General features: G+C 36.2%; 1 protein-coding gene across 2 annotated transcripts; it reads left to right on the forward strand.

Annotated features, from left to right (window-relative positions):
- Positions 1–1,663: 1,663 nt before the first annotated feature.
- On the forward strand, positions 1,664–26,337 carry CASP2 (caspase 2). 2 transcript variants are annotated; one of them, XM_032213994.1, is made up of 12 exons: positions 1,664–1,868; positions 3,027–3,097; positions 3,587–3,737; positions 8,436–8,603; positions 10,294–10,375; positions 12,902–12,999; positions 14,498–14,674; positions 15,158–15,286; positions 15,653–15,743; positions 24,119–24,268; positions 24,379–24,488; positions 25,232–26,337. In XM_032213994.1, exons 3-12 carry the CDS (start codon positions 3,588–3,590, stop codon positions 25,364–25,366), a joined length of 1,290 nt encoding a protein of 429 aa, XP_032069885.1. In that variant the 5' UTR covers positions 1,664–1,868; positions 3,027–3,097; position 3,587; the 3' UTR covers positions 25,367–26,337. The 2 variants fall into 2 exon arrangements, with proteins under 2 accessions (XP_032069885.1, XP_032069884.1); XM_032213993.1 differs by lacking the exon at positions 3,027–3,097.
- The last annotated feature ends 292 nt before the right edge of the window (positions 26,338–26,629 follow it).

Consider the following 26,629-nt stretch of genomic DNA (forward strand, 5'->3'; position numbering starts at 1 on the left):
TATCAAGCTAATCTTATCCAGTGTTGTATTTTTTCCTGGACCTAGCTGAAGCTGGACTGATGCTGCCACCTGCTGACTGAATGGTTAAAAGGTTTTCTTATTTATTAGCATCATTTTTCTAGTTCTGAACAAGAAAAAGTAAGTGAAAGTTTGATAGCTTTCATATAATTGCAGGTAGTCCTCAACTTACAATGGCAAAGTTACAATGGCACTAAAAATGTGACTTATGACTGTTTTTCAGAGTTATGACCTTTGCAGCATCCCCATGATCGTGTGATCAAAATTCAGATGATTGGCAACTGGTTCATATTTATGACTGCTGTGCCCCAAGGTCATGTGATGTGTGACCTTCTGACAAGCAAAGTCAATAGAGAAGCCAGATTCATTTAACAACTGGGTTACTAACATATCAACTGCAGTGACTCACTTAACAACTGTGGCAAAAAACCTCAACTCAAACTCAAAAATAAATGGGGCAAAACTCAACAACAGAAATATTGGGCTCAATTGTGATTGTAAGTCAAGGACACCTGTAGAGACAAAAATTACTTAAATAGTTTATTTTATGAGTGAAAAGCTGTACTTACACAGCATGCTAAATTCTGAATACTTTTGTCATGTTTTACTGAACAAAACAATTGGTGCAGTTCCTGCAAGACATTAAATCATAATTGTTAGTTTACAACAATAGTAATGAAAATGGTAAAACCAGCTGTCTGGAGAAGGCTTTAATGTTGGCAAAGGTCAGTGGTGAGATTTAATTTTTTTTTACTACCGTTTCTGTGGGCTTGGCTTGGTGAGCATGGCAGGAGGTTACTGCAAAATCCCCATTCCCTCCCGATCAGCTGGAACTCAGGAGGCAAAGAATAGCCAGGCAGGGCCAGGCAGAGTTGGTATTTACCGGTTCTCTGAACTACTCAAAATTTCCATTAAAGGTTCTCCAGAACAGGTCACAACCTGCTGAATACCACCTCTGGCAAAGGTGCAAGGAAAGAGACGAGAAAGACTACCAGCAAGGTGCATGGATTACAGTTGCAATGGATGCACCATTGGAAGACTGGGAAGGACCAGGTTAGGGACAGATCCCTATTTCTGTGATTGCTAAGAGTCAATAGACTTCAAGGTACATTAACAATCAGTATGGCAATTCCTGTACCTATTACTTCAATACATTATGGCTTAGTTAACGATAGCTAACAAGCAGGTAGCATAATAATGTAAATACAAACAGGAGGAATCACTAATCTGTGAGATGCCTTGTTGTCGGCGGAGTATAACTCCCAAAACTATTCACTCTTGAAGCTGCTAGCTGAGGTTGCTGGGAGTTGTAGTTCAGCGGCATTCGTCGCAGCGCGATTCTCCAGCCTCATTTTAAACTCAGTGTAAACAACGTGCACGGTAGGGGAAGGAACAGCAAGAAAGCCACAAGGAAATCTTTTTCATAAGGGACGCAGTCGCAAGGAAGTCCGAAGATTGGATAAATCAGCGAAAACAACCTGAGTCTAGAGCAGATGAAAATCCTAAACTCTGCAAAAAACAACAAGAACAACCCACGAACCTGGGGAAATCTTTTCCCTTTGTCCTGGGAAAGACAGGACTGCGCGCGCGCGCGGACCGCCACTCGCGCAAGCGCACAAAGGGCAGTAGGTGAGGGCGCGCCCACGTGACCAAGGATGCTGGCTTTTTTTTTTCTTTCCTGCTTGCTAAAGAGCGAGGAATTTGAGCGGGAAACCGCTTTTCCGCCTGGGGCCTAGCAGGGCTGGCGCCGCCAAAAGGAGGACCGGAACGTGCCCTGCGTTGCTTGGCGGTGGCTCCTGCGGCGCGCTTCTTAGTCAGGGTCCGGCGCCAAAGGGACGGGAGTGGACCAGGTAGAATTAGATCGAGGGAGCTTGGCGAAGAAGCTTCCCGCCTGCGGGGATGGCAAGGGATGGAAGAGCAGCAGAAGGACCGCCCGCTCTGCAGTTGCGGCGCGGTGCCTTGGGGAGGGCGGGGCTGTTCCTGGGGGCCGAGTTGCCCCTATGGGCCTTTGACGTTTCCTCCCGAGAGTCTTGCCTACTTTCCTCAGCCCCCCGCCTGCCCAGCTCCCCCTCGCCTTTTGTCTTTCCCGCCTTTGTTTTCGACTCAGCATGCAGGAGCCTGGATGGGAGGAGCACGTTGAGTTTCTGAAACTTCGTGTTCAGGATGTAACTTTTTGCAGCTGTCCCATCTCCTCTCCCTCTTAAGTGCAGATAGAGCGAGAAGAAAGGGTGACTCACCTCAAGACTAAAAAAAATAACTCATGCTTAGGAGAGGTGGGAGGCAGGATTTGCATGAAGGGGTGTTCTGATTTTTTAAAAAAAAATCAGCTTTAGGAATTTGATAGTTGCAAAAGATTGTTGGAATTGAACAGCATTGGAATTTTTCTCTGTCTCTGCAAAGACCCTTGCACAGAATTAAATCTCTTTTCTGTTTATCTGATTATGGAATAACTGTTATATACATCTGTGGTGGCACTGTCACGGATGTCAGTTATTATATTACTGGAGCTTTTCATGGTTCCTGTGCAAAATGAAAATCAATTCAGCAAGATCAGTGTCTGGATTACATAAAGCCATTAATGCATCATTCATAAATATTTACTGGGACATAGCTCTCATTACCTTGCTGGAGTTTATTTTGAAAATGAGAGTATAGCTTTTAAATATTAACAAGTGTACCTTGCTTATGTATAAGATATTTATAAAAATTCCTGTATAATTGTTAAGTCCACATAGAATGATGTATCTGCTGAGAGTTATGTTTGTTGACTCGGGTAGTATATAAACAAATATAGCAGAACATACAGTTTTTAAATATACTTTTCAATAGGAATCAGCCATTTGGAAAGGAAAAGCTGTGAAGGAAACTTGATCTTGCCTGAAGTTGTTAGCTGTTCTTTGGTGTGCTTTTTACTGTTATCTGAATGAATGTCCCATTAAAAACAACCATAAGCTACGTAGATTTGATGCTGACTTAAATCACCAAATGTAAAATTATTTTTTGGAAAGGAAGAAGCTATGATCAACATTTCAAGCCACCATTCTATTTTTGAGTAGACTTATTCGTCCAACATTATTAGGTAATGACATACCACAGAGTTTGCTGTGAAATGTTTTTGCACTTCTGTGGTAGCTGTTGGTTGATTGGAGCAGCTCAGTGATTAAGATGAGATAAAAGAATTATCCTATTAAGAACTAATAGAAAACATGTATATTTATAGTTCATAGACTTTTAGTTGAGCATATTACTGTGCTGCAAGAATGGTTTCATACATGTCCAAGAAATACTTACTTGGACCTTGATCTGACTTGACTGCATGTCTCAGTAATTTTGCCAGATCCTATAATATCTGTATTCCAATGCTTAAAGATAAATTTAAATATTTAAAACTTAAATTGGAAGTATTCCTATTAATAGTCATTAGTAGGTTTGGAATTATATTCTAGACAAAAATGATTAACTAAATTAAATATTCAAACGCTTGCCTCTTATGTGCTTGCTGTAATTTTTAAACATCATGCAAAATGGGAAGAGCAGATATTTCCATTTAGATTTGTTTTGTTTGTAGGATGCTGGGTGCATGTGGCATGCAGAAATGTCACCAAGAAATGCTCAGAAAGAACCGCGTATCACTAGCAAGTCAACTAGTATTGAAGGAACTAATGGAACATCTTATAGCAAAAGATATTATCACAGAAACAATGATGGAGATGATACAGGTGTGTTTGGTTTTATCATAACTGGGCTTAATTTTAATTACCCCAAGTGACTTTTGCTCTAACATTGTTTATGCTTTCAAATGTTAACATTGCATTCTTCATGAATTAATACCAGCAGTTTCGGGTAGCATATAGCGATATAACTAAACCCTTATAGATGAATGAAAGTTTATAGTGTCTTGATTGATCATCTGTGGTGAGAATTGCTTCTAAATATAAATGGAAATGCTTTATAAGTGGAACATATTTTTCTCTTTTTTTTACTTTTAGTCCATCAGCACTGAAACTAATAGAAAGAGAAGGTTGCTTGGTAAATTTTCTGTCTTACAAGCCACACTGCAGAGTAAGAAGTAGAAGAGGAAATAAGTTTTATCATGCAGTGCTTATATAAGTAATCAAAATATAGCTATTAACCTCTTTTCTCAATAGTTCTCAAAAGTTAATTTTTAAAATCGTTTGCATCATTAAACATAGTAACTTAAATTATTGGAATGGTTTTGAAATATGAATATTCCATATTTTTCCTAAATTGCAATTGTCTTGCTGTGTGTTGATGAAAATTTGACCAATGTATTGTAGGAATGTAAATGTTTGGAAGCAATATAATTTTCTAGCTATCAAGCTGGGAGACAAACTCATCAATAACAACCAGATTTATTTCTATTCCTATTTATTAAAACAACGAAAACTATGTTATATAGAATGTTATATTTATGAGATCTAATCTGAACTTCTTTATATGTCAGTGTGCATAATTGCATGACAAACATTAAAATTATTATGTAGGTTTTTTATTGTCACTATCTTAAGCATTGTATGTTCAGTGAAACAATAAATATTTAATATTTATATTTCTCATCTGTGAGTTTTTCTGGGTATATAATATTTGATAGCCAATTTGGTGTAGTGGTTAAGGCTTAAGGCTAGAAATCAGGAGACTGTGAGTTCTAGCATCACCTTAAGCACAAAACTGGCTGGATGACCTTGGACTGGTCATTCTCTCAGCCTTAGGAAGGTGGTAGTGGCAAACCACCTTTGAAAAATCTTGCTGAGAAAACTTGTCCAGGTAGTCTTGGTGAATAGGACATGATTGAACAGGAGAACAAAAAAAATAAGGTACCTTTTGTGAGACTAAAGGTAATAGTATAGGAAAAAGATTAATGAAAACTATGAGCATTGAGTTGACAAAATATAATTAATTAGAATATGAGATTTATTGATTTATTTTTCACAGTTTTGACTCTTTGAGAGGGAATCTGGTTGGTATACAATAAAATGCTAAAATATAAAAACAGCACATCATCTTTCTAGTATTATTCCCACACGTACAGTGTCTGCTTTTCGGATTGACAAATGCCATCTTGCATGATCAGATGCAGCATCCTGGTCATGTCTGCATTTTGACAGATGGCTATAGATCCATTGGTTGCATAAACACCACCTTGACTGACTGACTGTTGCCTGCGTCTGATCTTGGTTTGATCTGTGCTCAGCTTATCACTGCCCTAATAGGCGGGTAGTATCCATCTATAAGAATTAAAAATGAAATATAATTAGAATTTAAAAGGAAGCAAGGATGATTGAACTGGTTAAAAATGGATTAAAAATGTGAAGGGAGAGTTCTCAGGGCTCCAACCAGACCCACAGCTGTGGGCCCTTCTGAGAGCTCCCAAGCAAGGTGTGCAGAGCCATGTTTTAACTCTTTTTCAGAAGACCAGGAGAGTGGGGAGATTATTCCACAGGGCTGGTGTGACGGCAGAGAAGACCCTTCCTAGACTCTGCCAGTCGAAATTCTCCAGGGTCTGCAATCTTCCCTACCTAACCAGGTGGGATGGGTAATGATAACAACAACAACAATAAATCAAAAACATATGCCAGACTATCCCTCCTCCTTTACATGGAGGTTCTGTAGCTGTTTGGAAAAACACCATCTGAAATAAAATCACTGCTCAACACTGTCCATATATATAGCCAAAATGTTGCAATGGAGTTTGGTTTGGACAAATGTGCCACACTCACTATCAAACAAGGAAAAATAGTGAAAACTGAAGGAATCAAGATTTCCCAGAAAAATAAAATTAAGGGTGGGTGAAGATGAGTACCACAAATACCTGGGTATCCTTCAAACTGACAACATCAAGCACACTAAAGTCAAGAAAAAGATTAGAGGTGAATACATCAAGAGAGTGAAGAAGAACTTAAAGTTCAAACTCAATGGAGGAAATACCATCAAGGCAATCAAAACCTGGGGCAATTCCAGTCATTAGATACACCGCTAGAATGGTGGACAGGACTCAAGCAGAACTAAAAGCAATGGATAGAAAGACCAGAAAAACAATGACAATGAATCATGCCCTTCATTCTTGCAGTGATATTGACAGACTCTATCTAACAAGGCAAATAAGTGGGCAGGGATTGTTGCAAGTACATCAGATGAAAAAAGGTCTTTGGAAGAATATCTAAAGGCAATGAAGAAGATGCACTGAAATTACTACACGTACTGACTATTGGAGAGACCAAACTGGCCAACAAGAAAGACCAAATGACAAACGGAATGGAGTCATGAGAAGACAAAGCACTAAATGGCCAGTACATTAAAAAAAAAAACAGGGAAAGCAGATAATAACAAGACTTGGAAATGGCTAAGAGCAAGAAAGTTGAAGGAGACCGAGGGACTAATTCTGGCTGCACAAGACCAAGCCTTAAGGACAAATACATAAAAATCCCAAATTGAGACAACACCAACAGACAGTAAGTGCTGCCTCTGCAATGAAGTTGAAGAACAATGGACCACCTGCAAGAAGATTGCGCAGACTGACTACAAACAACAGCATGACAAAGTAGCAACAATGGTGTATTGAAAGATCTCCAAGAAATATCATTTGCCTGCAAGCAAGAAATGGTGGGACCGTAAAATAGAGAAAGTCAAAGAAAATGAAGAAATTAAATTGTTCTATAACTTTAGAATTCAAACAGACAACAACCCAGACTTAACAATTGTCAATAAGAAAGACAAAAAAAGTCTGCATAGTGGATATGGAGACAGCAGAATAGAAGAGAAAGAACTGGAGAAGGTAACAAAATACCAAGCCCTACAAATAGAAATAGAATGACTGTGAGAAAAGAAAGCAAGGGTAGTACTGATAGTAATAGGCGCTTTGGTACAATCCCAAAACAACTGGAGCACCACTTTAACACCACTAGCATTGACAAATTGGCCATCAGTCAATTGCAAAAGGTAATTTTACTAGGAACAGCTTCCCTCCTGCGATGATGTCTGTAACACCTAGATCTACCTATTCTTGGTAAGGACTCGATAGATAGACAAAATGCCAAATCCAGTCTTAAATCTGGCTGATTGTTGAAGATTAAATCAATAATGATAATGATAATCACCATCACACAAAATCTACCTACTACTAACAACAACATCAACAATAACAACAACAACAATAATAAGGAGGCTTTATTTTGGCAGCTCAAGAACAAGCCTTAGCCACAAACTGCATGAAGGCAAAAATTCAACATGTTACCATCAACAGCAAATGTCTCCTGTGTAATGAAAAAGACGATACAGTCGATTACTTGATCAGTGGGTGCAGCAAAATTTCACAAACTGACTTCCTACAACGCCATGACCGCGTTGCTAAGATCATTCACTGGAAATTGTGCCAAAAGTTTGGATTTGAGTACAGCAAAAATCACTGGGAACATCAGGTTCAGAAGGTTTTAGAGAATGAGAAAGTCAAGATCTTGTGGGACTTCAGAATCCAGACTGACAGGCGCTTGGCCCACAAGACACCTGACATAACAATAGTTGAAAAGAAAAAAGTATGGTTCATTGACATTGCAATACCTGGAGATGCACGAATTGAAGATAAACAGCAAGAAAAAAATCACAAAGTACTGGGACTTGCAAATTTAAGTTGAGTGACTGTGGAAAAAGAAATCGTGTGTTGTCCCGATTGTAATTGGAGCCCTTGGAGCAATACCTAAAGGGCTACCTCGCTATTTAGAAAATTTAAATTTATCATACTTTAACATTCTGATTCTACAAAAAACTACCCTACTTGGAACAGCTTATATCCTCCGACGTTACCTTAACAGTTCCTAGGTCCTTGGTTAGGACTCGATCTGTTGAGCTACCAACCAGCCCCAAAGGCTGTGAATCTCACCAAAGATTAACCACATCATACTAATAACAATGGCAATAATAATAATCACCATCAAACAAAATCTGCCGAGTTCAGATCCTTTGGAGGGACTTGATAAGTGGATAAAAATGCCAACTCCAGTCTAAACATTATGGTTGGACTGTGCGGTCAACCATAATAATAAACTACCCTGCTTTGGAACTGTCTTTAATCTTAGACACTATGTTAATCATTCTTAGGCTGTTATGACTTGTATTGTTAAGTCTTACACTGTGAATCTAATTATAACAATACATTTAACACCATCAAACAACAACATCAGCCTATCCCGGGTTTTTGGGAAAGATTTGATAGGTGGATAAAAATCCAGTTTAAATGTGTGGCTGACCATGGCCATTCCTAATAAGTTAACTGGCAAAGTTTCATTATTGCAAGCAGTGTTTTGATGGCAAAGGTGGTGATAATATCCCCTAGGTCTGGATAGCTTTTTGTTGTTATTGCTGCTGTTTAATATTCTTTGAATTGTATGTATTTTCGCATGCAGGCGAAGTCTGGAAATTTTAGCCAAAACATAGAATTCTTGAATTTGCTTCCGAAGAGGGGCCCCAAAGCCTTTTCAGCCTTTTGTGAAGCTTTACGAGAAACTAAACAACAGCACTTGGAAGAAATGCTCTTGAGCACTATCCCCTGCCATAGGATTGAGGCTGTAAAGGTAAGGTAAGGGAAAATATAAAATTAAGGAGTACATTTAGTGCTAGTGATTCCATTTGCTTTTTCATGCAATACTAGTAGGATATTTTCAATCCCCCTTGATCCTGTGTATTCAGCTTCCTAAACTTAGAAAGTTAATGTTTCATAGAGAAGATGTTTGGCTTAGTTTTCATTATAAATAGTTTTACAAGCATTGGGAGGTTGGATCTAATTGCATCTTCAGGCAAACAAATTTTAGAACTGATATATTTCATTAGGACTGTACAGTGGTATGCACACACTTCTTGCTGTGAAGCTATTTTTCTTATATTTTGAGAAGTATTTACCAGGAATTGTTTTGAAACTCATGGTGATTTAAGATTAAAAGTGAGAGAACCATTATTTCAGCCATTCCAATTTGTATATTGGTTTAATATGAATTTATAATTAGTAAATTTAAGAAATATCATTTTATTCTTTACTTTAGATAGTTAAAATAACACAAAGTACAGATACTTTTGAATTCTTCGGCAATAAATCTATATTATAACTATTCAGCCTTATCAGGACAGATTTGACAATGAACAGAACTAAAATTACATGGAAGGTACCAGCAAGTTCAGTAAAATGCTTGTGATGTATTTTTCCAAATCCGGAGTGAATTGTTTAGAATTTAGAGAGTTCGATTTGAGATTTTTGAAGAGAATGAACATGAACCCTGCCTTCCCACTTTTCATTCTGCTAGGACAGGACAGAAGGCATCATTAGTAGTAATAGTTACTACTAGTTACTACTAATTAATAATATTAATTTATAATTTAATAATAACAATACCAGCTAAAGAACAGCAACTTTACTGTTTACATTGTTATGAAGAGATAATAATTGGACACAAACTGAAATGGACAGTTGAAAAACAAGAAAACTGACCATTCGCTATGCATTACATTTCCATAAGGACATTGATAGAGTTGCTTCAACAGTGAGATGAGTGGCATATAAATTTAATAAATACATAGAATATACCTGTCCTGCAGAAATGGAGATTTATTTCAGCGTGTATGAAGGCCAACAACAGCTAAAGAATTGGCAGCTGTGACTTCAGATTTTGAACAGATATAATAACAATCATTTTTTATTTAAATAAATAAATATTTATTACATTGATGTGCTGTCTGATTCCCACTGACTCTGGATAGTTTGTTTAAACTTTTGAAAAACAAAGAACAATACAAAAATAACATTTAAAAAGATTAAACAGTATATATTTTTATACAAAGATCCAGATTAAACAGCATATATTTTTATACAAAGGTAAACCTGATCTGAGTCATTACAGAATTATAGGAGGTAATACATAAATACATTTGTGCATGCATCTGGTTGCGGGAATGTGATTAAGCATAGCAGTCAAATTTGATTCAATAGGAAAACATTGATTCAAATTTGATTCAGTAGGAATCTATTGCATGGTAAGTACTGTGGGCAAAACTGTCAATAGTTTCTGATTATTGCTCATTGTATAACTATATTTTGCGAACTAGCTGGCTTTAGGGAATAATTTATATCCATGTGTATATGCACACATAATTGCACTATCATAAATAGTGGGAATTTTTTCATCTTTTGTCCCCATCTCTCATCTGAGGTTTTATTTGACAACCACAGTGACATTTTGTGATATTTTCATAGTACTTTCTGGTCTTTTTCAGCGACCTAATTGCTATGATGAAAGTTTTCCGTTTCCAGTGCCTGAATCCTGTGTATCCCAGAAAAGACTATATCAGAATAATGGTAAATTTATAATACAATTTGCCTTTGTTACAGCACTGTCATTATTTCATAGACTTGCAGAATGTACCAAATCTGACATAAGAACAAATATGTAAAGAAAAAAAATGCTATTTTTGTAATATATCTATTTTACTAGTTTGGGCCTGTAAATTTAGAAATGTCAAACATTTTTTAAATTAGTATATTAGGAAAAAATCTCTAAAATCTTTTAATAGGAACAAGTCTGAAAAAATTTAGTCTCAATATTTTTAATATCAACACTGAGCATGAAGTATGTTTCTAAAAGCCCAGTGACAATAGGACCTAGAGATAATCCAGTTAGGTTTTATTATTTTGATTCCAGGCCATGAAAAATAGTTCTGTGTCTTAGTCTATTTCCTTGAACAGATCTGGACAGCTGTGACTTGTGTGCTTAGGTTTTTTCTGTCTTAGTGATGAGATGTGGGAGAATCTTACACAATTTTTGCTTTATACTGTATTCCCCATACTGTAATATGGGGAAATCAATATCCCTGTATAAAATTATAGCACTAGCAGATAGATGTAATAGCACTAGCAGATAGATAAAAACTTATACATCAATGAATGCTACGGTTTTTTTTTTAATACTCTTATTTACTTTTACTATTTGGTTACATCAATTATTTTCTCTTAACTTTATAAGACAGGTATGACCTTTGAAGCATTTTTGAAATCACATATATGGTTTCCTAATCTGTGCTACAGTTCTGTGTAAGAGTGTGCTCAGAGATAGTGGGGTAGCTTGTAAAATCTAAGAGGCATTGGGATCTGGTAAAGTATTATTCAGACTTAGTCCCTGAAATATCATCAATTTTTGACATTTGAATAAAAAGTTGGTCTGCAATTTCTAAAATAGAAAAGACATTCTTGTACTTTCTTCTTGTGGTATTAGTTTCATCTGAATAATTTTTAAAATTTGATTTCCAGCATGTTTCTTTCAAATATGGTTTATTTTTTTAAATAAATTATACAATATGAATTATTTTGTAAATTATTTTTTAAAAAAGAGAAAATATTTCGGAGGTTGACATTTTGTTTTCACATTCTTGTCCACGCCTTTTCTTTAATACAGGTCCTGGTTGAGTTGTTTTTGGAACTCCCAGACTACAGTCCTGACTGAAGGATATACAGAAATCAATATCCCTGTATAAAATTATAGCTTTTGAAGGAATAATGAAAGAACAATGAAAAACAATCCAAATTTAATGCTCGGGATTTAGCTGTATCCCACTGAGATTTTAAATTGCAAACTGTTTTACTAGCTAATAATTATATAGATTATTCATTGGATGAGTCTACTATTCATATCCCATGGCTATGACTGTAGCCTAGACATATTCACAAAAGTTAATTGGCTCATTTTTCGTTGTTAACTTGTGATATAAACATAGATTTCTATACTGCAGAAAATGGAACAAAATGAAGCTATTTAAAGAATGTCAAGTGTTATACATGTGTTCAGAATACATGAGTTAGAGTTATTTAATGCTGTAGGCCATCATAAATCAAGGAAGAAAGCACTGGGTCCTCATGCTGAACCCAACAACAGATCTCCTTTTCCCCCAAATCCTGATCCTTGATGCCAGAGACTTCTGTCTAATTTGCTTGCGTCTTGTCCTTGAGGAGCAAGCATGACGGTGAAATACCAGTTTGTCCTAAGGTGGTGCAATAACTTTACTAATGACTCCCAGTGAGAAAACCTCTCCCTTCCTGATATTATAACATATAGTATTTTAAAATATTACATACTCTGCACAAATTTTGTTGAAGTTTCACGTTTTTAATTTGTACTTCATGGTAACCTTACTCTTGATACTCAAAATAGCTCAACTAGTTTAGAGGGCTATTGTTATTTAAAGGAAAAGTTCAGTTGAGAGATAATTTTTGATGGAACTCTGAGAGATGGGTTAAATTTGAAGCACTTGGATTGCAGTATTTCAATAAAGAAAAGAAACATTGCATTACAGTACAAGTAATCCTTGATTTAAGACCACAATTGAGGGCCAAATTTATGTTGCTAAGCAAGTCAGTTGTTAAGTGAGTTGCCCCATTTTATAGTTTTTCCAGTTATTAAGTGAATCACTTGGTCATTTTAATGAATCTGGCTTCCCCCATTGACTGCTTGTCGGAAGCTGGCAGGGAAGGTTACAACCGGTGATTACATGACCCCAGGATGATGCAACAGTCATAAATATATGCCAGTTGCCAAGTTTCTGAATTTTTTGACATGACTATGGGGGTGCGGCAACACTTATAAGTGTGAAAACTGGTCACTTTTTTCAATGCTACTTTAACTTTGAACAGTTAAAACAAGTGGTTGAAAGTTGAGGACTACCTGTAGAATACTTTTTAATACATTTGATAGAGGTAAAATGCTTAGATTAAGAAATGCATATACTGTATAGTTTTTTTCTTAAATATCCTCACCTTACCGTAAATCTAATGCTGTTACACCATGGCTTGCTTTGCTGTGGAGCCCTTTACATATTGGTATTTGGTTTGCAGCAGTGCCAATGGAGCATTCATTAGATGATGGAGATGGCCCTCACTATTCTCTGGTGAAACCATGCACTCTAGAATTTTATCGCACGCATGCACGCTCGGTAAGTAAATTGGAAAGTGGACATTGATAATTTCTTTTGCTGTTTTTCATAAATAGGTCTGGAGTTTTTTCTTTGCAGGAAAACAGTTAAATAGAGGGCTATGTGAAAAACTGCCCTCACACAAAATGTAACATTTTCTTTTTTTCATATATGATTATAAAAATTTAAGTAACTGAAAATTCAGAATAAAAATGGAGGGGAGGTAGGGTTAATCAGTCTGGGTTGATTGGATCTTCTGCTCGAGCCAGAGGTTGGACTAGAAGAACTGCAAGGTCTCTTCCAACTCTGTTAATTCTGTATTTGATGAATCAAGAAGAATGTTTCTCAAACTCTGTCCCACAGACTGCCATTGTTCCCAAACAGCTCAAAAGTTCTGCAAGCTAAAAAAATAATCACTAGAAGACTTAGAAGGCTGTTCATATTTAATGAGCTTTTGAATAAAAGCATTGGGGATTCTACATTTTCCTTCAACATAATTTCGCAAAAGTAAATTATCAGCAATTGCTTTAACTAAGATCAAATATAAAAATAAACAATGTTATACTGATCCATTTTAACAAATCTTACTCCAGACCTAAATGAGTACACAATCATATCCAAACTCATATTTCTCCTTAAGGTTAATAAAACATTGACTATTTATTTATTTCCATGTATTGAAAATTACAGGTATTCATTTAAAAAAATAGTTTTGTACAGTCTGGAAATATGAACTAATACTAAGTGTTTTAATTTTATATTTTGATTTGTCTTTGACCCCTGGTAGAGAGAGTTGTATATTTTCAAATCAACTTGTGATTTTACTTTCAGTGTATATACCAAGAAACTAAATGAATATATATATATATATATATAGATAGATAGATAGATAGATAGATAGATAGATAGATAGATAGATAGATAGATAGATAGATAGATAGATAGAGTTATATTTGTGCTGATAAATAAAGGGAGACTAGTATAGATCTATTTCAAGCTATTTAGCTCTCATCAGCTAGGTCTCATTTGGGTTTCTGTCATGATGGACTCTTGTGACGAGCCGATTGACAGATAATGGGAGCTGTTAGCTTCCTCCCAGGGGTTGTGACACTATATATATATATAGTTGTATTTGTGCTGATAAATAAATAAAGGGAGACTAATATAGATCTATTTCAAGCTATTTAGCTCTCATCAGCTAGCCATACCCTTACTGGGATTCGAACCTGTGCTATATTACTGTGTGTGTGTGTGTGTGTGTGTGTGTGTGTGTGTGTGTGTGTATGTGTGTAGTATTTGTGCTGATAAAATGTGTGTGTGTGTGTGTGTAGTATTTGTGCTGATAAATACTACACAAATGTAACAAAGGAAACAGTAAAATATTGGGCTTTCTGTCTGGATGGTCTCTTGTGACGAGCCGATGGACAGAGAATGGAAGCAGTTAGCTTCCTCCCATAATTGGGGCATACCAGGGGTTGTGACTTTAAATATATATATATATGTTATCTTTGTTTAATAGGCATACAAGTTGAAATCATACCCACGAGGCCTGGCTCTTATCCTTAGCAATGTGCATTTCAGCAATGAGACTGATCTAGAGTTGCGTTCTGGAGGAAAAGTGGACAATGCTGTTCTAGATACACTCTTCAAGCATCTTGGATACCAGGTGGTTGTAAAACATGATCAGACTGCACAGGTAAGTTGAAAAATGTGACAATTGTGACAAATGTTTGCATAGGTTTCACGAAATTTATTTTCCAGAATTGGCTGTTTTTAAGATAGCATCTAGATTATATTAAAATGAACATATCCTCTTAGAATTCTTTTATATTATAAAATTTTAATTATCTATAATATTGTTTTTAACTTCCATTTCTTAATTGTTTCATTATAACAATTTTATTTCTTTATTTCCATATAAATATATATTTGAATCATTGACATAGATTTTCAGATTTAAATTTAAAAAATTGAAATTTTTTTGGGACTTTTGATTGAAAATGATATAACATCATGAGCACTTTTAGAAACTATGCTCATACGTTTTCAATTTTGATCATTCCTGGATCCTTTATCTCCTAGTTATCATGTTTTTGGGTGATTATTTCCTCTAATTTCCAACTTTGTTTTCCTGTATGGTTTAAGAGATTTCTGATTAGGGATAATTTTTTGTCCTCAGCAAATGAAAGAACAGTTGGAAATTTTTTCCAAGCATCCAGTTCATCAAAACGTAGACTCCTGCATAGTATCACTTCTTTCGCATGGCATAGAGGGTGGAGTCTACGGAGTGGATGGGAAGCTACTTCAGGTAACTCAATTATATGCAGATTCCTTCTTTGTTTTGGAATGTGATCATGCAGGGAATCTGAGGATCAGACTGGCTATCATGGAAACAATCAAGCCTTAAAAAGCTGTAACATGTTATGATATTCTGCCTTAAAGTAGAATGGAAGATATTTTGGTGAAGGAGAAAGAAATGGAGGGGAAAAAACTGGGTAGAGTAGATATTATGCTTGCATTGTAATAATTAAAAAAATATGGAGCCTTTATATTCTTTGAATCACTATACAGTAAAATATTAAAGTAATAAAATAAAATATATAAAATGATAATATAATCAGTTTAACAATTCCCTTTTAAAACACTCAGTTACCTTGTCTTGTTTCTTTTCCAGCTGCAGGAAATTTTCAGTCTTTTTGACAATGCCAATTGTCCTAATCTTCAGAATAAGCCTAAAATGTTCTTCATCCAGGCATGTCGGGGAGGTAAGTGACTGGGGAGGGTGACCTGTGATTCACGACAAACATTCCCGTTTGCACGCTTGTGGTCACCTCTCCTCTTTACTTCTCTCAGGTATAAGCGGAACCCATTTCACCTCACTGCCTTGCTGTTGCCACTACCTCTCTCTGTAAGTGGTTCTCGCTGTGCATGGCTTTGGTCAGCAACTTGCAGACCTTGCAGTAACATGGAAAAAGAAGAAGGAGATTTGTAATCTCCACTTCTTGCATGTATATGGGGGGCACTTAGCCCTACTAACCGCACTCCAGTTGAGATTGTGTGCTGGAACTTTCATTCTTTCTCTCTTTGGCCTGGACTCTGGTTTTTCCTACTTGTGCCGAACTTTGATAGATTGAATGAATAGTAGTCTGAGTTCACCTTGTGCAAAACATTATGAATAGTTTGAAAAAGTTTGCTATTTTGCATTTTTGTTTGATTCAGATGCAAGGGGGAGCAGCTGAATTTAAAAGACTGTAAAGATCCAGAGGCATCCTAAAACATGTCTCTTCTAATCTGAATGTAAAACAAGTTATAGGAATGTAAGAAAAAAAGAATATAGAATGTAAGACTGATCTTAGCCAGATTATATCATACTCAAATGATTATAACTGATGTAAGGACTGGGGATGATTCAGCAGATATTTTTATCTGATTAGAATTTGTAGGAAATATTTCAGTTGCTAAACACAAACATATCACCATAATCTTAAAGGATTCCTAGGATTTTAAGTAAAAATATCCAGAGTGAAAAATAAAATCAACATGAATAATATAGACCAATAAGCCAAAAGGCATTATAATTCCAAATTATTCCCTAAATGCTGTCTCATAAAATATGTCAACTTATCCAATTTAGGGAAAGATTAAAGCTGGTGCACCTAATTTCTGGAAAGAGGTTGTTCTGTAAAATAGGGTCATTGCTGTGAAATAGATTTTTTGGACTTCAACACCCTCATCTCACAAAAGTAGGGAACCATCACTTTTTCCTGGAAAGCCTGTATTGGCAGGATGATTCTGGTGAAAGGATCTGATGTGTATTTTAAAATTAGAACTACTATCACTAATTGTGGCTAGTTATCTTGAAAAGGAGGAAAGTTTTAATAAATATAGAAGTCTAAATTCTCCTCTGTGATTCACATTTAGAAATTGTTAGTAGTGTCAGTAGTATACTTGGCTTCATGGAGAAATTGAACAAGGCTGCCGAGATGAAGTTAATTTCACCTAGGCAGCCTTATTCAATTTCTCCATGAAGCCAAGCAGCAGAGAGCATTGACTCCGTCTTATGTAAGTACATATCTAAAGCTTTATTTTTTCCCCTTTATATCTACAGCAACATTATACCTTCCATTACTACTTATTGCATTAAAGATTATTTCCCTCTGATGAAACTTCAGACAGCATGCCTGCAGTACAGATGAACTTTGTGAAGTAAATTAGAAACCAGCGCCTAGAAAATCTGTTTATGTAGTTCCCCAGAGGCTTACCTTAAATGTTTGCCTTTTATAGGGAATACATTTTAGACTTGAAAAAGGTTTTATAGGGAATAAAGGTTGAAAAACTGATTGGACATTTTTAATAGGGCACTTAAATGGTCCTTAAATTTAAATTTATTTTTTTTAGCCAAGTTTCAGATCTTAGGAGAATACCGATGCTACTCTCTGATGTGCAAAACCAGAATAGAGCTAGTGTTCTATTACTGTGCCAGGGCTGCAGACACCTTGTTTAAGGTAATATATGCTTTTGAGATATGTGTAAAGAAAACTTTGGTATTACAATAACACTTCTTGATAAAATTAACCTGTTAAACTTAAGCAAGTTTATTTAAGGCACACACAGTTTCATAATATATATCTGTTGCATAAACATTTGAATTAATTTGTAACATAATTATTATATTCCATTTTGTGTTGAAATTCAAGTGCTACGGATCATAACTGAGGGGAATTTACCACTAAAACCAGGGATATCTCATCAGGGAAAGCAGGAATCCAGTATGTGCCTTGCATAGAACAACCGTGAACTGGATGCAAATCCCCTGGGCTATGCACTAGTTTGTGGTTGAATAAATGGTATTATTTATTATTGTATTATTTTACAATATTTTGGACCACTGCATTACCGCACAACTCCTAGAGGTTGCAGTATTTCTATTAAAAATAATAAAGCCAGTACATAAAATGACAGTGAATATCAAATTCTCTGTGGTGTCTGTTAATAGCAATAAGCTGTGAATTAAAAGCCATATGAAACAGTTGTGTCGTCTGATAATTCCAAAGAGCACACTATAGTTTATGAATAAAATATGCTATTAAAGAGAATCCTGCAGTTATTTGTGCACTATCTTGCTTTCAAATAAGATGTAAATGCATTGATGGCAGGCTTCATATTAGTATGTTATGAGGATTTTTTTCTAAAATTTCTCTAGAAGTATTTAGGAAATGACCAAAGGTAGAAGGAGAAAAAGGACCTCATCATATCCTTATATTGGGAAATCAAGCATTCTGACTAGGTTACTTTAAACATTTCAAAATTATTTACTTGGTATAATTATAAAAATTGAAGAAGTGGAGGCTTATAAAATATGTTGTTCAAAAATACCTCTGTGGCTTATTCTGAACATAATTTTCGAGTGTTGTAAAGCAAGTAGAACTTATATTTGTTTCTTTGATCCAATTTTAATTTAATTTATTAATTTGCACTGTCCAATTTAAAGTTAACTATTTTAGTTTGTTATCCTTTTTACATCCACCTGTGCTACGTTTTTCAGTGAATAATAAATTGGATCAAGAAATTTGGCTAGGACATGAGTAAATAAACTCAAGGTTAATCTTTTAACTTACCGTAGTTGGAAATAATGTACAGAAAGATAGCCCAAGCCAAACCCTAAACCACTTAATGGCTTAAACTTGTAACAAAAGTCAGGAAACTAGACATGCATGGTGTATACCATGACTCAGAAGCCACAATAATTAGATGAACATTTTGTGCTAAGCTAGAATCTGCCAAGCAACTTTATGCTATAGCATGATTTGTGAACATAGCCTCAATTTCTTCTGTTAGGGTTAAGGTTGAAATGGAAGGTCTTAGAAGAAACAAATTTGGGATCTATGTTCCTTTCTCTCTGACACTCATTGTGGAAATACTGGATTTGCGAAACTGTTAGAACTAGGAAAGGAAAAATACCAACGAATGGAGAGCTGCTTGGAAGAAGAAAAATGCTTTTTTTTGCTTGACATGGGGTGTGTCTTTTCCTAGGGATTATAAGTGTATCCCAAACGTGTTGGATACTGGTATCTTTCTTTTAATTTATCTTCAGAGGATTGATCAGAGACACAAATGTTTAGTAAGCTAGCACCAGCTTTCATAGTTGGAGTTTTTTACTTATCTCCATACATCTTTATTTATTACTAAAGAGTTTAATGCATGGATAACAGTTTATTTGCACTAAAGGAGAAAAAAATCAAGAATTTTTTTACAACCTAGCTTGTACATTCTAGTTTCACTCAGGAATTCCATCTCCAAGAAATTAAATGTTTGACTTAAAAGCTGATTAAATGACTTTATGTCATTATGGAAACCTGACATTTGATGCTTATTTTGATTACCATATTGTTACATTGTCTAAACGTATGGAGGCTTGTTTGCCTTACTTTGATCCAATCTTCCATAGCACACTGCTGTTGCTTCAATATTGCAGTTCCCACTGTGAGGCGTTCATCTGTCCACTAGCTGCTGTTTCCTTCACAGTAGGTGTGGACTGACTCCTGCTGTTTAGTAATCTTGCAGCTGGAATGGAGTGGTTATGTCTATTCTACAGTCTTGCTGCCAGTCAATATTGAATGCTTGGATTTATTTCATTTTAAAGGGGAAGGGAAAAGAAGGAAGGTTAATTTAGTTAGGAATAACAAAGGTCAGCAACAGCTCCTTGCTTTCTCTAGGGGCATCTAATGATTTCACCATTATTATGAACTGGTTTGAAACTGATTGTATTAAATGTAAATCGCAGTAGGGTAAGTATGCAATTTAATAATAGTGTGCATAAAGCAATTTCAAAACACTTGGCACTGTGAATCCAGCTGTATGTATAGCCTTATTAATACCTGGCATGCAAGAACAATGAGCAAGAGAAAAACCCAAAATAAAATGCAAGTAAATAATGATAAAAATAGCTTTGAAAATATGCTAATAGCCTAATAACCATTTTTGGTGGTGGGTGGGGAGCTTATACATTTAGTAAAACTAACACTTGTCTGGACTGAATAGAAAAGAAAAGATTTTTGGAGCAAAACTAGCTGAATTTGGATTTGCTGAAAGAATAATTAAAAGAAAGGAAATATAAAGATATACAGAGTATAAGCTGCTTTCTCCAACTGAAGCTCTTGAAAATAAGGTTACCTAGTTAAAAAACCACTTTTGTGGAGCAGATAATATGAGAAAGACTTAATATTTGAAACATCTGATGAGAGCTATGGTTATAAATCAAGCTATTCTTGCTTTGATATATTTTCCATAAATAGAAAAAGAAGGTTTTTTTTAATCCTATCTCTATTTTTAGAGCCCTCAGAAGGCTACCTTTTCATTTTTCAGGAATGCTTATGGTGTCTTTAGGTTCACTGACAAAAGGGCGACCCACAAAATGCACGCCCGACGAAACCGCGGTGATAAAACCGCGAGTTCTAAACTGCGCCGACGAATGAGCGCTGAAGCACGCCGACAGAAGCGTGCTCTAAACCTAACCCTAACCCTAAATCTAACCTAAACCTGACCCTGACGCTAACCCTTACCTTAACTTAAATCGTGCTTCTGTCGGCGCGCTGTTGTTGGCACGTTGATGATGTTGCAGTTTTAGCGCCGCAATTTTGTTGGCACACTTTTGTCGTGCGCGCATTTGTTGGGTCACGGTGTCTTTAAAGAGTACCATAAATTAATAATTATTTAAAACTATTAAAGCAATATTTAAAGTAAATACTTAAACTGACAAGTTTTTAGATGAGTATTAAGGGAGATAATGGCATTTATGATGATGCATATAAATATCTGGTTATGTATACTCATGAAAATCAGGTGATTGAAGTGCTCTAGATTGTTTTTAAGCATTTCTGCATACGTACTCAAAACTGAATTCTCAGTTTGCATGGTGCAATAATAAATCTGAGCAATGTTGAAAACTTTTATTTTTAATTCCAGTTGTAGACTTGGCTTGTTTGTAAAACGCCTGCATGTAGGACTTCATGCATGTGTACATTCTTTATCCAGCACCATATTGATCGGAAAATGTTCCCTTCATATATTCTTTTTTGTTAAAAAAAAAAAAAAAGTATAGAGAGCATTTCACAGCTGAAAATTCCTAAAAGTCTTGGAAATAGCAACCACAAAGAGTGTATTAGAAACACTGGTGACCTTTCTTTAACTGTTGGAAATTGGATACAATAAGTATGGAGGGAGGCTGGCAGCAGTTGGTAATTTTAAGGTAGTCTGTAGCTCTATATGCAATTCATGTTGTATTAGGAATCTATGGTGCCTTTAGAATTCCCTGTTATTACAATCTGATCTATGATGGCTGGTTGTCACAATATAATATAATGTTTAAGTCTAGCATAAAGTGAAAGTTTAAAAAAAATACAGAACTAGTTGCAAAATTAATAGCTTATAGTTTTAAGATAACTGATGTATATAAGCTGAACAAACAATAGCTAGAAGTTTGAGAAATAATAGCATAACTATAAAATGACTGAATTACAGTCAGTTAGATTTCATGCTTTTACAGCTGAAAATAATGCTCAATTAAGATAATTGTAGCTTGTATAGTAATGATACTGAAAAGGTTTACAACATTAGAGACTGCAAAACTAAATATAAAAGTTGGAGTAAAAATACAGTGTAGCAGTACTATTAATCAGTTCTTGCCAAATCTTTCTTACTTCTGGTGCAGAATGTAACTTCATAGGTTATGGAGGAGATATTCAGAAAGTAATCAAGAAATATAAAACTGATCTGTATGGCTTGGCAATTTAGAAAATAAAGAATATCAAAACTGCCAACACTGTTGAATGAGCAGTAGAGAAGGTTATGCTTCATAGTTTTAACTTGTCTTTTCATCGCAAGGGCACAGTTGTTCTGGGAAAGATATCTTCCGTCGAGTTCAGTTGAAGGGAAAGTATTGTACTGAGCCAAAATAAAAGCCCTTCTATGGGAAAAAAGTCTAGATAAGTACTGGGTTTTACTTTGCCCTTTAGACTTCCATGATTTTTTTAAAAAAAGTTTTGCATTTAAATTAGATTGGCACTCAATATCCATTGTATACTGACTATTAGTGGTTTTGACTTGCTCATAGCCTAAGGCAGAGGTGACCCACTACCAGGCCGTGGCCTCTTCGGAACTGGGCTGTGCAAGCCACTGAACAGGGCATATGCACATTGACTTGCATGAGTGGCAGGCTGATGCATGTGCAGGTGTGCCAGCCCGCTGCTTGCGTGGGCCAGTTCTCCTCGCCCTGCTGGGCCACCAAGCTGTAAAGGTTGGGGATCACTGGCCTAGGAAGGGTAAGTGGTAGAGAATAGTGATTAATGTTGGTTTCTTCAGTAAAATTGCTTTAGATTAAGATTCATCTCCCAGCATTAAACTGGACAAAGTCCACAAGTGCAGGTTGGAAGATAAACTCAACTGATCACTGCAAATGTGAGATCCTCGGTGCTCTCTGAACTTGGCTATTTTGTGGCAGATGTTTCATTACCAAACTAGATAACGTTATCAATGCTATAAGAGAGTGGAGTTTGCTTTCATTTTATATACCAGTGGCTTGCCTTGTCAATGTTGGTGAGAGGGATCTTGGTAGTTCCTTGATCAGGCTTTTTGTTTACTGTTAACTTGTTTGTCTGCATTGGTAGTTCCTTGATTGGTGTACTGACTGGGGTACCAGAACCGACAAACAAGCTAAGAGTAAACAACAGCCTAATCGGGGAACCACCAGGATCGTTCCCACTGACAGGGCAACCAACTAGTATATAAAATAAGAGCAAATCCCACTGTCTCCTTGCACTGATGATGTTACCTAGTTTGGTAATGAAATGTCTGCAAGAAATCCATCAAGCTCAGACAGCATCAAGGACCTCATAGTTCCAAATGAGTTACGAATATTCTCTTCTATTGATCTCTAGAAATTGTACCAACTTTAGCTAGTTGGAGCTACAATAACTTTGCTTAAAAATAAAAAAAATTCACAGTGGCAACAAAATCTTTGCTCATTTTGGGCAAAATAGCTTCCATGAGTTTTGGATTACTGAATTTGGAAGATTACGCCCAGATATTTAAAATGTGAGACCTGTTTAATGATAGTCTTGTTTATATACCAGGTTTCCTTACAAAAGGTTTGGTTTGAGGGTTTTAATAGTTTATTTTCAGTTATATTGAGCTAGGGTTACCAAGACACAGCTAAGTCCCATTGGGGTTCTAGAAACAATTCTTACATCATCTGGGTAGAGCAGAAAAGAGCTATGCAGGAGGAATGGGGCAAGTATGTTTAATACCCTTGTGCGTTAGAACAGCACTTGATAAATGGCCATAAGGGTTGCATCTGACTTTCAGGCATCTGCTATTGTGAAGAGAATGACTAAGAAACAACAAGTATTAATTAACTGGAGAGGCTTGGTTTTTCCCAGACACAAGTCATAGAGTCAAGTGTGGACTTAAGTCATGAGAAAATGCATGCAGCAAACTCTAGTGTGTATCTCTTGATTAGATGTTGCAAGCACTGATCAGTCATGGATTGACCTCTCCCTAAAGCCAGCCTGTCTCTCCAGTAGGTGGCTTCCTTCTTCTAGCCAATCTCTTAACTTCCACTAAAAGCTTCTGACAGAAAATATCCTAAGTAAACTGAAGGTCTGCAATTTACCAGTCATGTCTCTTCCTTACTTTTGACATGGGTGTTGCATATACTTTTAATCTTATCTACCTCATATTTATGTGCTTGTGAATGCTGTATAATGTTAATAAGAGGACTGTTTTAAGAAAAGGTGGTTTATATCACACACAGCAATAGCATTTAGACTTATACACTGCTCCATAATGCTTTACAGCATTCTCTGGGCGGTTTACAATGTCATATTGCCCCCCAAAATCTGGGTCCTCAGTTTACTGACCTTGGAAGGATGGAAGGATGAGTCAACCTTGAACCCCGTCAGGATCAAACTCCAGGCTGTGGGCAGAGTTTGCCTGCAATACTGCATTCTAACCATTGTGACACAGGACTACCGGTGAATACATATATGAAAGTCTGTGGTGCAATGAGTATGCCTGTCATTTAACAAAGATATAGAATAGAGCTGCGTGGGGTTGATCATCTGATCTTTTTTTCTCTTGTTAGATGAGACAGATCGAGGAGTGGATCAGATAGATGGGAATGACCGGGCCTGTTCTCCTGGTTGTGAAGAGAGTGATGCCAACAAGAAGGAAAATCCCAAGTTACGCCTCCCCACCTGCTCTGATATGATCTGTGGATATGCCTGCCTGAAAGGTATTTTGGATAATACAAGTGCTGTCATATTGTCACATTATTTCTCTTGTTATGCAGCTAAGGTATTACTATTTCTTTTTCCTTTAATTGGCTTTGCTTTTTTTTTATAGGTACAGCTGCTATGAGAAATACCAAACGTGGATCATGGTATATAGAAGCTCTCACGTCTGTGTTTGCTGAGGATGCCAGAAACACACATGTAGCTGACATGCTGGTCAAGGTGGGCAGGGATACTATGCTTCATTTCTTTTTATGTTCTGTCTAAATTTAAGGTAGTTGTTTGTACTAAGTATATGCAGAAAAAACAACTTTTCTAATGGTCCATGCTTGAATCAAAGCACTTGAGTTTCAGATAGCAGCATGAGGAGGGGGATGGCAGGTAGGGAAGGAAGGAGCTGAGAAGAGAGTACGGAGTGGGAAATGCTGGTTGGATAATCACTACTACTACCAGTGTCCCTAGCTTTAAAAATAGCATATCCAACTAGTCTGCCTTTCTGCCCTCTTACCTTTGCAGAGCTTTTCTTTCCTTTCCTCTTATACTGCTCTTAGAGTAAAAAATGTCAGCCATGGTAACTAAGGAAGGTATGGAAAGGAAAGTCCTGGGAAGATAGGATGAGTATGTTGCTTGAGTGGCTCCCTTCCCCAATCTAGCCATAATTGTTGCTGATGTCCTTGACTTCAAGAGCAAGATAAGAGACATAGCAAAAAAGGGTGCTGGAGAGGTAAGCACAGGCTCTGCAGAGGAGAAGGTGCACGATACTTATTGTGTTCCTCACTGGATTTTATCTCAGCCAAAGCCTAAAATAATCAAGCTCTTCTTTGGCCCAGGTTTGCCAAACTGCAGCTCATCCAAAATGGTCCAGCAGAACTTCTGAGACACAATGTAATGGGTGTGAAACAAAGTACATTTTTTTGGAGCTATCTACGTTTTTAGATAATCTTTTGTTACTTTCTGTCTTGCAGGTGAACAGACTGATCAAACTCCGTGAAGGCCATGCCCCTGGCACAGACTTTCATCGTTGTAAGGAGATGTCAGAGTACTGTAGCACTCTCTGCCAAGACCTTTACCTATTTCCAGGGATAGATGCTGAGAATTAATTATATTGTTCTTTTGACAATGAAATCCTTTCCCTGTTCCTCTTCAGCATTCATGAAATACTTCTATACTTGTCTGTATATGTTTATGATCTACAGTACCTTCCTTCATGGTTGTAAGATGAGTTAAAACTTTCTATGACAGTGAAAACTTGACTGATGAGTTATGGCTATTTGCTTTCTTGTTTTTTGTTTTTTAACCTGAGATGTCCTAAGCTATAACCTGTAAATAAATAATGCCTGGCCCTATCAAATTTTTTACGCTGTTTGCAGACTTTGCTAAAATTACTCTTTAGAGTAAGATTTGGCCATCGTATTGGGGTTTTTCTCCCCATGTACTAAAAACAGACTGATGGGGAGCACTTTAATGATTTTATGTGAGTGTAGAAAATGTGAGTTTGAAAATTCATGTAATTATTTTTATAAAGGAAAAGATATAAACATTTTTTTAAAAGTTACACATTGAATTCTTTTTTAATTTGAATTGATGTTTGGTTGCCCACAGTAGTAGCCTTGAAAGGGAACCTTAACTCTAAAAATGGAAGCTTTGCAGACTATGAAGGCCAATTTAGAATGGCAGGCCAGTACTAAAGTTGCTTTATGCATATAGAATTCAAGCAGTCACTAAATCACTAATTTTTGTTACAAAAAATTAATATTGCTGGTTACAATATTTCTTACAGTGAAATTTGATCATTCTTGTAGAAAATTGAGAGCAGGTCTTGGAAATAATCACAGTGTTTTTTTCATTCTCTAAGATACTTCTGGTTACATAAAACTATGTGTTTCTAAGTTGTAATAGCTTTAGCTTATGATTCCGAGTGTTCATAAATATTTCCATTCTGCATGATACTATCTGTTTATCTAATCCTGATTTGAAGTTATACTGAAGACTTTACTAGACAACATAAGTACTGTATGCTGCCATGGATTAACCTACCTTTATCCTGTTCTGATTGCCTGTTCTTTTAATGTAGAACAGGAAATATTTTGCTCTTCTGCTTGTAAGGATGCCTAGACAGGCACAGGATAGAAAGTAGAGGAAGACTTCAAAGCCATCATTTTTCAGAATCTAGTTCTACTACTGTCCCTTGGGTGGGACCTATCATGTCTTTGACTTCCCAGTGGTCTTTGGAAGTAAAGGACAACAAGGCCCAAGACAGTTTTCTTGGTATGTGTGAATTTACCCTTTAATGACATAACAATCCAGGCACTCAGTAGCTCCAGAATTAAATTGGTAGCCCCTGGACTTGCTGCAGTGTTTGA

The sequence above is a fragment of the Thamnophis elegans genome, chromosome 3, assembly GCF_009769535.1.
Source record: "Thamnophis elegans isolate rThaEle1 chromosome 3, rThaEle1.pri, whole genome shotgun sequence".
In the NCBI taxonomy this organism is placed as follows: Eukaryota; Metazoa; Chordata; class Lepidosauria; order Squamata; family Colubridae; genus Thamnophis; species Thamnophis elegans.

What these genes read in the sequence shown, in the direction of transcription:
- CASP2 (XM_032213994.1), top strand. Translation starts at nt 3,588, where the DNA reads ATGCTGGGTGCATGTGGCATGCAGAAATGTCACCAAGAAATGCTCAGA. An exon ending in TGGATGGGAAGCTACTTCAG is followed by an intron (nt 15,287 to 15,652) that starts GTAACTCAATTA and finishes TTTCTTTTCCAG; the next exon opens with CTGCAGGAAATTTTCAGTCT. An exon ending in CATCCAGGCATGTCGGGGAG is followed by an intron (nt 15,744 to 24,118) that starts GTAAGTGACTGG and finishes TTCTCTTGTTAG; the next exon opens with ATGAGACAGATCGAGGAGTG.